At 43.7% G+C, this 14,794-nt stretch overlaps 3 protein-coding genes across 3 annotated transcripts; 1 reads left to right on the plus strand and 2 right to left on the minus strand.

Moving 5' to 3' along the window:
- Window positions 1-149: 149 nt before the first annotated feature.
- H257_13909 (hypothetical protein) lies at window positions 150-8,003 on the minus strand. Its single transcript, XM_009841598.1, has 18 exons — window positions 7,986-8,003; window positions 7,794-7,930; window positions 7,683-7,744; window positions 7,510-7,629; window positions 7,177-7,421; window positions 6,538-6,841; window positions 5,910-6,140; window positions 4,707-5,060; window positions 4,491-4,655; window positions 3,511-3,627; window positions 2,867-3,115; window positions 2,250-2,310; window positions 1,971-2,029; window positions 1,758-1,840; window positions 1,554-1,668; window positions 977-1,069; window positions 582-792; window positions 150-491 (listed from the first exon to the last, which is right to left on the minus strand). The coding sequence occupies exons 1-18, from the start codon at window positions 7,997-7,999 to the stop codon at window positions 274-276; spliced, it is 2,838 nt and encodes a 945-aa protein (XP_009839900.1). The 5' UTR covers window positions 8,000-8,003; the 3' UTR covers window positions 150-273.
- A 228-nt stretch (window positions 8,004-8,231) lies between these two features.
- Window positions 8,232-10,056, plus strand: H257_13910 (hypothetical protein). The gene is made up of 4 exons (XM_009841599.1): window positions 8,232-8,320; window positions 8,404-9,271; window positions 9,734-9,818; window positions 9,911-10,056. The coding sequence occupies exons 1-4, from the start codon at window positions 8,241-8,243 to the stop codon at window positions 9,988-9,990; spliced, it is 1,113 nt and encodes a 370-aa protein (XP_009839901.1). The 5' UTR covers window positions 8,232-8,240; the 3' UTR covers window positions 9,991-10,056.
- A 703-nt stretch (window positions 10,057-10,759) lies between these two features.
- H257_13911 (hypothetical protein) lies at window positions 10,760-11,990 on the minus strand. Its single transcript, XM_009841600.1, has 2 exons — window positions 11,580-11,990; window positions 10,760-11,505 (listed from the first exon to the last, which is right to left on the minus strand). Exons 1-2 carry the CDS (start codon window positions 11,872-11,874, stop codon window positions 10,952-10,954), a joined length of 849 nt encoding a protein of 282 aa, XP_009839902.1. The 5' UTR covers window positions 11,875-11,990; the 3' UTR covers window positions 10,760-10,951.
- Window positions 11,991-14,794: the final 2,804 nt, after the last annotated feature.

Raw genomic sequence — 14,794 nt, forward strand, 5'->3', positions numbered from 1 at the left:
GAGTAGTGTGCCAATGGACAGGTTTTTTACATACAAAAGTCAGTTCAAAGAATCGATCGATAGATGATTTAGCGAATCAACACCAAAAAATAATTTTAATTTTAAAAAAATACTGATTTTTTTTAATTTTTATTTATCCAAGTCCAAATTTGGTGTAAAAGGACAATATTGGCTAGGATATCATCACTACCCAATGTCTTTCGAGTGTACACTATATTTGGAAAACTTCACATTTGATTTTACGGGGGCACCACGCCTATATATCTAAAATATTTAGTCGTCCCAGCCGTCGTCGTCGTCGTCTTCTTCGTTCTCTTCCTGTTTCGGACCTTGAGCATGCAGCGTCGGTTGCGCGGCCAGCGCGTGCAACCGGTTGAAGTTTTCGTCGCGCTGGGTCCGCTCGTCATCCTGGCGTTGTTTCGTCGCTTGAAAGTCAAGTACTTTGGGCACCACGGGAATATCTGGCGGCCGCGTTGACACCCACGACATGCCTGGTTGCATAGCACACATGAGGACGAGTACGAACTAACTAGTCTCTCGACCAACTAGTAGTACTACTACTACTATTGGACTATATATACCAGCTGGACAGAGCGACTCGGTGGGTGGAGGTTGAGAGAGTCCATCGAACCAGGCAGTGGCCGACAAGCTGCCGCCGATGGCGCAACTCCGCACGACACCGTACACGTCGTCTTGAAAGTATTGCTTCAATTTATCCGCGCGGGGTAACGTCAAGGTGACAGGGTCGATGGTGGATTTGGTCAGCACGAGAAACCGAGCTACTTCCACGTCCTACATGTACAACCAATATCAACAAGTGTGATAGGGAGCGTTAAACTTGGGGTTGTTAAAATATATACAGGACAACTATTTACATACAAAATTCAGTACAAAGAATCGATCGATAGATTTGGCAACGAATCAGCACAAAAGTCAGCCAAATTTTGGGTAAAAGAAAGACAATATATAGACTTACGCGAACGTTGCACAAGTGTTTGGGAAGCAGCGCCGCCCCTGCAATTGGAAGCCCCGGGAACGAATATGGAGAGCACGGGTACAGTGTCGGGGTCTACACATACATATTCAAGTATTTGGCCTTGGTCGACAATTAATATTCATTATTTGGAATATAAATAATATAGTCCATATGTTTTGTAAGGCAGAACATGAGGAAATATATATATATGGCCAAGATATAACAAAACCGAGTTGGAGGTCACCTCCAGTTTGTAGACTTTCGACTATATATCTTCAATTATACTGTAGGTACCCGTCAAACCCCAAGATTGATCTCCATGGGAATCGTTTTTTCATAGTACGGAGTATCGATACCAACTACTACTACGTAATAGTAGTAGTATTACTATCGTTTGAATACGATAAACCAACCTACCAAAACACCAAGAAAGGTACAACGAATGCCATTTAAAAACAGAAAACGCACGTTTGACTGTCAAAACAATATTATTTCAAATATAGACATTATATAAATATTATTGCTTCATATATATATATGTTCAAAGCGAAATCAACCACCAATGTACAGTACATACCGACGACGCTGCGTCCAGCTCGTACGTCCAAATCGTCCGATCCCCGCGACTGACGAGGTAAATCAAATTGGACGACTCGTCATAATATGGCAACAACGCACTGCCAGACGTATCCCTACGCATAAAGTGATATAATAGTTAGGTCGTGGATTGGAGAAATTAATTCTCCATATATATTTATCCATATATATTTTTGACCCATACAACGTGGTTTTCGACAACGGGTCCAAGAGGTTGCGGGCATCCCACAGAAATACTTGACGTTCGCTGCGGGCACTAAAGCCAACCTACAGTATTCCCATCATCAGGATTATATATATATATATATATATATATATACAACCTTGTGAATCACGGATATATATATATATATATATTCGATTGCTTTTTGTTTGATGGAGTCTCTAAGTATCGTACCGTCACCAGGGTCGACGCATTGTTTTGCGAACACCACAACACTTTTTGCGCCTTGGCTCCTATTAAAAAAACAAAAATAATATGAAGGAACTATATATCATCATATCAAAGACGAATGTGGGCTTCTAAAGTTCCTATCTTCCAACACATGTATCCTTGTTTGACATTAATATCACATCACCGTATGCATGCCAATAATACATGAGGCATCCACTGCGGAATCTGCAAAATATAGAAATATATTTCTATATACTTGTAAATGTGAAAAAATATGTATACCTTCGTGGGCACACGCCATGGCGACTGTTTTATTGGCTCGAGGGTCCAGCACGCGCAACACCTATATATATATATTCATACATAAATATATTTGTTCCGTCCAACCACAATCAGGTTCAAATTACGATATTATTCCATCCCGACGAAAGATATATAAATACGTTGATGAATTCTAGGCAAATATTTCCCAAGTCTGCGCGATTCGTAAAACCGATCTCAAATCCCGCCGCGAAAAAGACCATTGAAAGCACGACCATCCAAGCAAAACATCTAGCCAATCATTGACAAGGAATTTCAGATGGCCGACCAATGGGAAGAATCGGTATGTTCGGCGCGATCCTCCATTGTACACTCGGTCGTCTCGAATATTCGGACCAAATGAATACTATATATATAAATCTATATATATGGGCAGTCTTGTCATCTTTCAAATAACGTACGGCTAAGACACCAGTCATCGGCACTGTTGTAAGCCAATAGAAATGCCAGAATACCTCTTATTGGTCAAAATGTAGTTCTTCAAGAATTAGTGCCCCTTATTCCAAGAAATCAAGCAAACCAGTAGGATTTTCGATCAAAGAATGAAGATTTTTGCACAATATAATTACACACAGTACCTTGTCGCGGGAAATCGTAGCCACCAAACTGCCGTCGAAATTAAACGACAGATTCAGCGGCGCGTCCTCAAACTTGTCGATCGTTTGCCGAGCGGCTCCAGTCTCCACATCCCACAGCTTGACGCAGTTGTCCTGGCTTCCGGACGCCAGCACCGTGTCAGCAGTCGGATGGAAGGCCACGCATCGGACGCCTTTGGTATGGCCGTCGAGGGAAGTTACGAACGGATCGGGTTTGGTATGGTCTGACACCTACATATAGATTCATGTTGTTTTCTCATATTGCACATATGATATGTGCTTTGTGTGTAGGAAGGAATGAGCTCTTATGATAGGTTCAAATCTAAAAAGGATAAAAAATAAAATAAACAACCTGGTTTTGAAATGTTGAATCTGTCGAGGTATTGCATTTACCACGATTTGCACAGTGTCATTCATACAAGGATATATTGGGATTCCATGTGAAATATCATCAGGATGGATACATGTAACGAATAGAAACTGGCAACAATATATATATCGCTTTGCATGATATACATATATATAAGTATACACTTATAGCAGAACCTGGCAATGATATAAATGATATAAATTGAGTTTCATGAATATAAAATATATATATACAATAAACAACCGCCTTTACATACCCGAATCGTGCCGTCGTCTGAAGCCGTGGCGAGCAATGCCGAATGAAACGGATGAAATTCCAAGTCTGTCACAGGCATTTTGTGGCCATTTACCACCACTCCACCCCCTTGGTCCACCTACAGAAACACAAAAATATCATCCGCATGAAATATTTTATTTTACCAGGTAATATATATTAAACAATATCCAACATCGAGCCCACCAATACATATGTATTATATCAAAACAAAAACTCGATTCCACAAACGAAATCAAATCATCCAGTCTTGGCATCTGGGTATACACATCCTCTGATGATATATAAATATATATATTGTGAATTCGCTGTAAACCTCAAACACACGCGTGGATTGCTAACTACTTGAGTCAGCTCTATTGAATCACGCTAGAAATGCTGATGCGCTGAATGTACTTGTCCTTTCTGTACGAGCCAATCAGATCCTCTCATTATTTTTGATACGACAGAGGTCTATTGTCCACATCTAATTAGTGTATGACTTAACGAATGTGATTGGCATCATCACCACAGGACATTTCATGCACTAATTACGGGAGTACAAAGAATCGATCGATCGATGATGCGAATCATCAGCACAAAATTCAATGGACAATAAATCAATTACATGAAACATTCCATATATATATATATATTGTCGTGTTTATTTCAAGCTGGAGCGACGTACCGAATGTATCGACCGAACCAAATAAATGTATAGACGAAACAGCAAAAGAATTAATTCGCCAATCAGGTTGCAGAAAGCCACGATATATATAACATCTAATTATTAGTGTGCAACTTCAATTCGTGTGAGTATAATCACCTCCAGATAGATATTTAAAATTCATAGACCAAACAATCGATCATCGATGAACTTGGCAAATCCATATCAAGTCCACATGGTGGGTAAAAGCACAATATATATATATATATATCCCTAAATAATATATATATATAACCCAAAATGGAATGATTGTTTACTTTGCCGGGGGATGTCAACGGATAGACGAGCACGGGGCCTCCAGTGCCCACGACGGGCGTGGCCCAATGCGTGGCGTTGGCGACCAACAATGACGCATCTGACGACGGCACATTCAAATACGAGTCGGACCGGGCCAATGCAGTCGTCCCTGTAATGTACTTGAACTACAGCCATCATAGTATTACTAGTACATACTAGCAGATGAACAGTCGTACCTTGTGGCCTTGGATCGAGCCCAGCTTTATAGCTTTTTCCGACAACTCGGTCGATACTGGCAAATGTGTTGTGAGGGTGGTCGTCGTCGTCGTCGCAGTATCGGGTGTGAGCAGCACAGTCGGAGGCGGTGCGACGCTTGCCCATCCTCCTCCGCCGGCGTTCCAATTGCTTAGATTTTCAACCTGATTCTGCTGCGATGGACTACTTGTTGCTGTTCCCAATGACGTTGCAGATACGTTTGTAGTGGGAAGAGGGGTCACTTTTCCAAGCACGGGAGCCGCGTTTTGGCCTGCTGTCCACTCTGCAGCTGTCAGTGCCGCCGTGCTAGTTCTCGAGTCTGGGTACAAATCTGCCTATAAAAGCCATATCCACACAACGCGCAATCACCAATCAACAGATCATGTCGGTTGCAATAGACTGGATGTATAAAGCACCCCCAACAACTACTACACAGTAGATATACATTACATATTTGCCAAGATATGAAACTATATATATATATATTGTTCGATACCATGACGGACATACATCCTACTACAGCACCTAGTTCCAATAAGTGATGTATAAATAATATATAGACATGAATCTATCAATTATATGCAATATATAGACATAGGTCACAAGCAGGTCGTGTACGATCCAATTAGCCACATCTTACTCACACATCAAGACATATGTAGGGTCCATGTTTAAATGTACCCCCACACGCTCATAACACAACCATTCACTCTGCACTACATATCCTTTTATAAAAAACTAATACAGTTTATTTGTTCGACACATATATCTAAAATACTCCTATAAACAAATCCGCATCCAATATTAACTTTCCAATACTACAGGAATCACACCCACATGAGTATAATATACAATAAAAGTACTATTGTCTTTAAATCGATTCGAAACTGGAGTCCTCCTCAGCAAGCATCGAATGTCTTAAGTGAATGGGTTAAAGAACCGCCCAAGCCAATCAAATCACGTTCTCGTGAATTTCTGCTAATTTAAACGTTTGACTTGGCCCAGTCCCTCCGAATTGGGCAAAACCTTATATATATATATATACTAAGCTTTGGATCGCATAGTTTGTATACAATCTTCAATTGGATCGATTCGAATGTTATATGGTGAAACGACTCACAAGTCCAAATTTGGGTCAAATGCACAATATAAATCATCTATCAATCGACCAAGAGCAAGTATACCTGAAACTGGGTGGCAGCGTCGCGACGGGGCACCGTGTAAGAGATGGGCTCGATGGTCCCGCCTTGTTCCAGCACGAGCACCCGCGCGACTTCGCACTTGCCGAGCGCGCATGCCCGCTTGGGCAACGTCGCCATGCCCCATGTCGGCGGCCCCACCGTCGCGGGTTGAAGCGCCGTGAACGCCCGCGCTTTCTCGACATTGAGTTCGTACGTTCGGATGGTTTTGTCGCCCTATGATTGAGAAACAACCGTCGCCAGTTGGTTTAATGTTATTACAACACACACATCCTAAATCGTACACGTGTTGTTCTGTCATGTCAAAATACAAATATATACATATATATAGATTGTTTTCATTGTGTATTTGTTTCCACACATGATATACATATATATATCAGTATATATATATATAGTGGATTCGGTACAATTTTCAGATCCCGTCGAATCGAATCGACGCTATTGGCTAATCCAATTTTGCGTGGATTTTTTGATTGGCTCTTATACACAGGAGACAAGTATATATTCAACCAATCAGAACCTCCAGCGTGATTCAATATTGTGACCAAGAATATCCCAATGTACTAGTCTTGTATGCATCCACAAGTAAACATTTCAATCGTGTACGTACCCGCCCACCGACAAACAGCAAGTTCGTGTCTTGGTCGAATATGGGCATCAACAGACCCGTGCCAGTGTCCACGCGCTCGCGCGCCATCGCCTTGTCCAGCTTGCGCACGTCCCACAGCATCAGCTCCCGCTCTTGCAGCGTGTTGAACCCGGCCGTGAGGAAGAAGGATGGGCGGACCCATGTGATGGCCGCGGCTTTGCGTCCTTGGTGACCCTTTGTGCTCGCCACATCAAAACCAGCAGAAACGCTGCGTCGAGGGTCCCACAGACGAATGACATTGTCTTGGCACACCGTCGCCACCGCACTAGAAAAAAAAACTTAGTGACGACCAGAATATATATATATAGTGCGAAAATAAAAATAATATGACCAACAGCACACATGTACGATCGTACTTGTCGTTGATCTGCATCGTGTATACAATTATATAAATCAAGATCTATGATAATATTTTGGAATAATTCAATAAATGGTGCGCACTGTGTGATTGAAATCTTCCTGTCCAAGATATGAAAACATATAGATCCATCCATACTATACTAGGCTACAAAAAATGCCGTAGATTGTATATATATTGATATAGATATATACATCAGCCGTATCTGCATGATGTCTACATGGTGTTATTACAGATCGTACCTTCCATCGTCGTTCCATGTGAATCCCGTGATGACATCGGGGTGGACGAACGAGGAGGTGCTGACGCATTTCTGTTGATGCTGCACATCCAAGACCTCCACGTGCTTGGACATGGCAACGGCCAGCACGCCGGACGCCGACGGATGAAATGCTAGCCCCACGACGCGGGTGCTCGCAGCGGCATCTTCGTACGACCACACGCAGCAGCTCCTGTTCTCCAATGCTGACGGCGATGTGTCCCACAACTGCATGCAACAAGAAATGATGGTTGATGAACATGTCCATCACGATGGAAAGGATATCGTCGTATCCGAGATGTATACTGCGGCGGACCTTGACGGTTGTGTCATCCCCCCCTGATGCCAACAACAACGAAGAAGACGGGTCCACGACCAAGGTAGCGTACGCCAATGCATTCACTCGCTGGGTATGTCCTCTGAGCAACGATGTCGGCTATGGGAAAGGCAACAAACGGATGAGGATGGGCACACGAGATGACGATGTACTTTCTGGATCGCGTTAGATTTGCCCGTGTCGGATGCTGCCTTGACCTCAATGCTTGCCCCCGCTACATTGACAATGAGAAATGGTTGCATCCCCATGCATGAAATACGTACCATTGAGCTGCGAAGGGAACGCGAGCTGCGTCGCGGTGGCGTCGATGGGGTACAAGTCCAAGCGATCCGCATCGAGTTGCAACTCCTCATACCATTCCTCCCGCGGGACGTTGGCTCCAAGCACGTTGCGGTACTTGCTACATATGATATACATGAGATCGATGGAGGAAAGGCGGTGCCGCCGCCGCGAACCTTGCTCTGAACATGCTGATGATTATTTTTGACACGAAAAAGATCGGAGGTTTGTTTTAAAAGGATTTATAATTTGGCTTGATAGGCTATTTGTGTTTAAAACTCATTATTAAACTCTATTATATATGCCAATAGCAATTTAAAATGTATTTGATAACCTTTTAAAATGTCTAGGGCTCCTATTTAAACTCGAATTTCAACTGCCTCGGCGTTTGAAACCAGGCGCCAACCCATCCATTGAACCGAGTTTTGATCATGACCGACACCGCCGCAGCCGACGACCCCGTGGTTCGGGAGATTCCTGTGCATCTGGCCGACATTCTTCGAGGCAACATGTACGTCCATTCATTCTTCCTGTGCTCCACGTGTCACCCCTTCCACATGGGTATATATACTCATCTCCTTTCCTTCCTGGTAGACATGTCGTCCAGTTCCCGCTGCGGCCGGTGTACCGCCCGATGACGAGTAAACCCGTGCAGGCCAAGTACAAGCCGTCGAACTCGATGTTGTCGTTGGACTACCCATTGCACACCGAGGACCATTACAACAACGACGACGACATGGACATACCGCCGCGGTTGACGTTGCAGAGCAGCGTCGTCGCGCCCGTGTCCAACTACGCGGTGGGGGTGTTCCGCGACGGACAGCTTCACTTGACGCCCGTCACGTCCGTGTTACAGATGCGTCCGACCATGTCGCACCTGGACGACGACGACGGTGACGACGACCACGACATGGAGGCTCACCCCGCGCCATCCTCCTCCAACGTCGTCGCCGCCGCCGCGGAAGAAGTACAGGTGCAAGTGGTCAAACGGCAGTCCGAGCGCGCCTTAGCCGCCATGCAAAACTCGTACGCGTACAAGCGCAGCGTGGTCCAGAGCGAGAAATGGACCGACTTAAGCATCAACGCCAACGAAGACGACGAGTTCGAGCAATTGTTTAGCGATGTCGAGACCCCCGTGGTGTTTGATGTGACACCGCAAGCGTACCTACATGCGCTGAGTTATCGCCAAGACGATAACGTTATCGCAGTTTCGGATGTCGACCCCACCCGTGTTACTAGTACTACTAGTAGTAGTACCTCCCTGGACGATCGCGTACTGGCCGTGCTGCAGACATACAAAGTGCTCCACTTCAACCGCCTGTGCGAATATTTGCCGGATGTGCCGCCGCTAGACATCCGCGCCGCCCTTCCGCGCGTCGCCTCCATCGTCCGTGGCTGTGTAGTTGTCAACTCGACGCTATTAAAGGACCATGTCGAGTACCGAGCCGCCATCGTCTCAGAAGTACATATATATACATATATATATACCACTAGCAATCGATATAACTTGCTTGGAATGTCATATTGTGTAATATTGTGTATATGTTTATTAATATTGTAAATGGTGGAGTATGTTTTTAATAATATTGTCCGATATACCTTTGTTGGGACTACCTATGGCCCAATTTGTCAAAGTATTCAAATAGCTATATATATATATATATGCCTGGGTTGGGATTATCTTATTCTATGCCCTACTTGTGTCAGTTTTATATATCGAATAATCACAGATATACATATGGAGCTCATTTTTATTGTTATGTTTGTGTACGTGTGAGTTATATAGAGTATATACTCATTTATATTCCTGACGTATTATATTGAATGCCACACGGATAGGCATGTATGTACTATATTATTGTTTTGGAATGGTATCATTTGGTATATATATTATATTTGAACGCTGTGGTGGTATTGAAACTAGTTGACGAAAGCGGTGCATGTGTCGAGAAACCACGTGATCGACACGTACAAGATCCCCGCGCCTCTGGCCAAGACGCTCTTGACGGGTACATACATATATATATGTATATATATGTATATATATATATATATTCCTTGGCCTCGATATATCTACTGACGACATGCTAAAACGATGTAGAATACGCCGTGTTGAACCCTGTGAATCGACTGTGGAGGCTCAAGTTGCCAGACGACAGCGAAGCCACGTGGTTGCGTTGAGAAGTGTCATATCGTCGATATACAAATGCATACTTCTTTGCATTCTTGTCCCTGCTACTATACACATTCAAAGCTATACCGTACAGTATCATGATAATTCTACATACAATGTGCATCCATACAATAAACAAAGGCAATATCTACGGGAAGACGTCGTTGAATACAATAGCAATCCACATACATCTTGGACGATTAGTTATCAGCGGCATGTGAGGATCGTGTGGACTGCACCTTTCTTTGTCGTTCTACGTAGCCAAAAAATCAAAACAGTGATCGCATTCCGAGGCTTTTGTGTACTACGTACTAAGTACTATTAAGAGTAGGTGTGTAACAGTATGGTGTATGCAGTTTCGCCAACAAATTGCAGGCAAATGCTATGTGTATACTATTAATAGTACTACTACGTACATAGTAGTACATATTTGGGAACTGACTTGCGAAATTAACTGTAAAAAATAGAATATGTGGGAACGGAGTTCATGTTGCGAGATTGCAGAGTACTTAGTACTAGTATTTGGGAACAGCATTTTTGTTGCCAAAACGATAAAATAACCTGAAGTAGTAATACTATGAATAATAGCGTTATTATCGTTATTTTTATGATTCGGGTGTGTGACCTGACTATAAAATAACCCTACGTAGTAATACTATGAATAATAGCGTTATTATCGTTATTTTTCGTATTCGGTGTGTGACCTGAACGCAAACAAGTATCCGACAGTCGCAAACTCTCCTTGTAGTCAATTCACCACGTCATATATATATATATATAAATATATATATCGATGGTTTGACGATACACATAGTATTGGGTTTTCCGTCCAATATTTCTGTACTTCAAATGAAGTACTACTACCATCGAACAATAGGTATATATATATACTGTATGTACATCTCCCTCTATACATTCGCTTGGTTCATTTGTTTCCTACATTTTTCTAAATACACATAGTAACCGTCTTCAGCATGCAGTAGCAAATCCGTTCGTGGCGCCGTTGTTCTCAGCCACCAAGGGCGGGTCCAGCGGGATGTCGGTCAACGTCGACGGCGCATCTCCTGCGTCCGACGAGCTCCGCTTGCCATCGACAGCCTTGTCCACGGTGGACGTCCCGGGGGTGTTGGAGTTGCGCGGGATGTCGATGAACCCCGGGCTTCGAGAGTTCACTTCGTAGTACGTTTTGGCCGCGCAGCCACACATGCCCTGTGTAATGTACAGAAGGGACTCGAACAGCGACCTGGACGGCGCCTGGACGTCGGCGCTCGCCTGGTGGTCGCGCGCAATCGACGCGGCCTTGTCTTCCGGCAAGAGCAAGTCACACATGTCCTTGGCGCTCTTCGTGCCCTGGTGCGGCGCGATCTCGTACTTGTCACCTAGCATGCGGAACAGCTCGACTTCGCGGCCGTGCCAGCCGTCGATCACGGCTTGGATCGTGCTTTGGTCGAGCTTGGCGGGGTTGTACGTCGAGTAGAACAGCACGAGCGCATCGCGAGTATCGAGGGACGCGTCGTACTCGCCTACATGGTAGATGACGGCGTTATGGACATGAACAGGAGAAGGGGAGGAGGGGGATGGGTGAGCGACGACGTACTTCGGTCGTTCGGGTTGCTCAACACCGCGTACGCGGCCGGCACGCCGTCCCATCGGTCCTCGGCTTCCTTGGACGGGTTGCGATCCGGATGGAAACGCAACGCGAGGGTACGATACGCCGACCGAATCTCAGCATGCGTCGCCGACCGTGCCAGCCCCAACGTTTCGTAGAAGTCTTTGTACTTGACCGTGTCAGACGTCAAGTGCGATGCCTGCTGCTGATACCGCTTCATGTACTCCCGATGCATGTCCATTTGCTCTCGCTTCGACCCCGAAGGCGCGGCGGTCGACGACATGCTGCTAGGCTCGGATGTATGGGAGAGTGCGCGAGTCGGCAGAGGACGATGGACCTATTTATAGGTGGAAAAGCCCCGCTTCGACGAAATGTTGAGCATTTCTTTTTTATATGAATCACGCGTCCCATATTGAGTGGTGTAATAAAATAAGAAGAAGAAGCATAGACAGCTCATCCGGATAATCCGGATGCTCGGAGTGTTTTTGGCGACCCTTTTATTTTCTTTGTTCAGTGTAATATTAATTTCACTGTCAATCGTCCGATCGAATAATCAATACTATTAATAGTACTATCGTCCTAGTCTTACATTAATAGTAGTAAATACTTAACTTACGGGACAGCATTGAATATTAATACCAACCTTGAATACTATGGTTAATATAATATAATTGTTGAATTAAAAGCGTGGATGACATGTGGATGAAATTTGGATGACATTGGATGAAATTGGATGAAGTTGTGGGATGAAACCTAAAGTAGTGACCAAGCCTAACGTTGGCCCCGAGCGCCCGGGAGGCCGTCTGCGCAAGCGCGGCCGTACGAGAGCGCGGATCTAAGCTTCTCACTTCACCGAATGATCTATCTTTTCTTCTTGTCGGGCAGCGGCAGGTAGGCCGTAGGCCGTGCCGCTCCCGGACGAGGCCTGTATGCAATGACCCAGCATAATCCTAATTTACTCTCATATCTACTAATTAGGATATGACCTAATTTTAATGTTGGATGACGTTTGGATGACGTTTGGATGACACATGATACTATCACGGATATTTGAAATCCATATAAATAATTCGAAGTACGAAAACTATTATAAATAAGCTTATACTATTCCTTCGAAGTATTATAATATTACTTAAATTACGCCAGTTCACTGGCGTAATTCAATACTTTGAAGTAACGTGATCGACCATTGATCAGCCAAATTTTCAAAATTTTCAAACTAAAATATCTCAATTGGTTTTCATGGCATTTCATTGAAACCAACATTTCCGGAAAGCTGACGGAAAGCTCTTTCGCGGCATATTCAAAGGTATCGATTTAAACAATACTTGGCAGGCCATAAAAATGTCAAAGTTCGGCACTTTACACAGTCGACCATTGATCGGCCAAAATTTACACTTGAATTAAGTATTGAAAAAAGTTGGGTCAATTTTTCGCTCCAAAAACTCAAAGACTATGTCTCAAAGGTTTACTAAATTTCAACAGGTATACGTATTCAGAGTAAGAGCTGCAAGTATTGTTCAACGTTGAATTGTTTACCTCCATCATATTATACAGGTAAAACTTATCACAAGGATTTATTTTGTCCAATGAAACATCGTATTAATTTCAATTGGACGAAACACCTTGGCCGATCGATGGTCATTTGGCCGATCAATGGTCGATCACGTTAATAACACCGTATTTATCGTCGTCCTGCACCGAGTGCATTAACTGTAAAATATGTTCGGTTTTTATAAGACCAGCAATATGATTACTCTAGAAGTACATGCTACTACTGTAGTATGGTTCGTTCGTTTTCATAATCAATACTAGTACAACAGTACGAGGTATATAACTCAAGTATATTATGGCTACATTAAACTCGAAAACGCATTGAATTTTCGCTTTAAATTGGGAGGCGCAGGACGACGACCAATACAGTACAGTAGGAGCGATCTACAAATTGATGAACACACGTCCCATGGATTCGGGTGCATCGCAGTAGGCCCGCGGACTTGAAGTATCGTGGCAACCGTATGGAGTATCCAGGCGTACTTACACTGTAAGTACGCCTGGATACTCCATACGGTTGCCACGATATCCAGGCGTACTTACACTGTAAGTACGCCTGGATACTCCATACGGTTGCCACGATACTTCAAGTCCGCGGGCCTACTGCGATGCACCCGAATCCATGGGACGTGTGTTCATCAATTTGTAGATCGCTCCTACTGTACTGTATTGGTCGTCGTCCTGCGCCTCCCAATTTAAAGCGAAAATTCAATGCGTTTTCGAGTTTAATGTAGCCATAATATACTTGAGTTATATACCTCGTACTGTTGTACTAGTATTGATTATGAAAACGAACGAACCATACTACAGTAGTAGCATGTACTTCTAGAGTAATCATATTGCTGGTCTTATAATAAACCGAACATATTTTACAGTTAATGCACTCGGTGCAGGACGACGATAAATACGGTGTTATTAACGTGATCGACCATTGATCGGCCAAATGACCATCGATCGGCCAAGGTGTTAACACAAATCCCTGAATTGGTGATCAATACAAATACCAAGTACAGTACTGTAAGCTTACTTGGTATACGTATATTATTAGTATGAATAAAAGTTCTTCGTCGTCGAAAAGGCCTCGAACGGGCCTACCAGTCGCTTTTCCCGACAAAAGGAATCGATTGGATATTCGGTGACGTGCACAATTGGGGCTCACTCCTCGCCAAGGCACCGCCCGCACAAAATTATACACACGACCTCCGGTGAATTTGGGGGTGAATGCTTGGGAATAAACCTTTAAATATTCATTTAATTAGTTATAAAATAAACAAAATAAAATCGCGCTTAGGCTTAGGGCATTGGTATCCGGGCAATCCGGACAAAGAAATAATCTATTCTCCGAATTTCAAAAGATACCAGACAATAATACTGAAAATGCATGCCCGGCATGAACATCAGGGGCTGGTCTGCGAACATTCCCGTCCACGGTTTTTGAAGTATGGACGCAAATACGACTCGTGATTGGCTAAAACGTGAATTATTCCGGATAACACAGCCTCAAAAGCAGAGACGCCTGAGTTGAAGCAGAGATGATTCATCCCTGCTTTTGAGTGTCCGTTCCTGCTTTTGCACGTTAGTTTCGATAGAAATTGAGAAATATTTTTGATATATTTTCAAAATGCTCGAAAAGAGTTCGGATAACATCC

Source organism: Aphanomyces astaci (genome assembly GCF_000520075.1).
Source record: "Aphanomyces astaci strain APO3 unplaced genomic scaffold supercont1.52, whole genome shotgun sequence".
NCBI lineage: Eukaryota > Oomycota > Saprolegniomycetes > Saprolegniales > Verrucalvaceae > Aphanomyces > Aphanomyces astaci.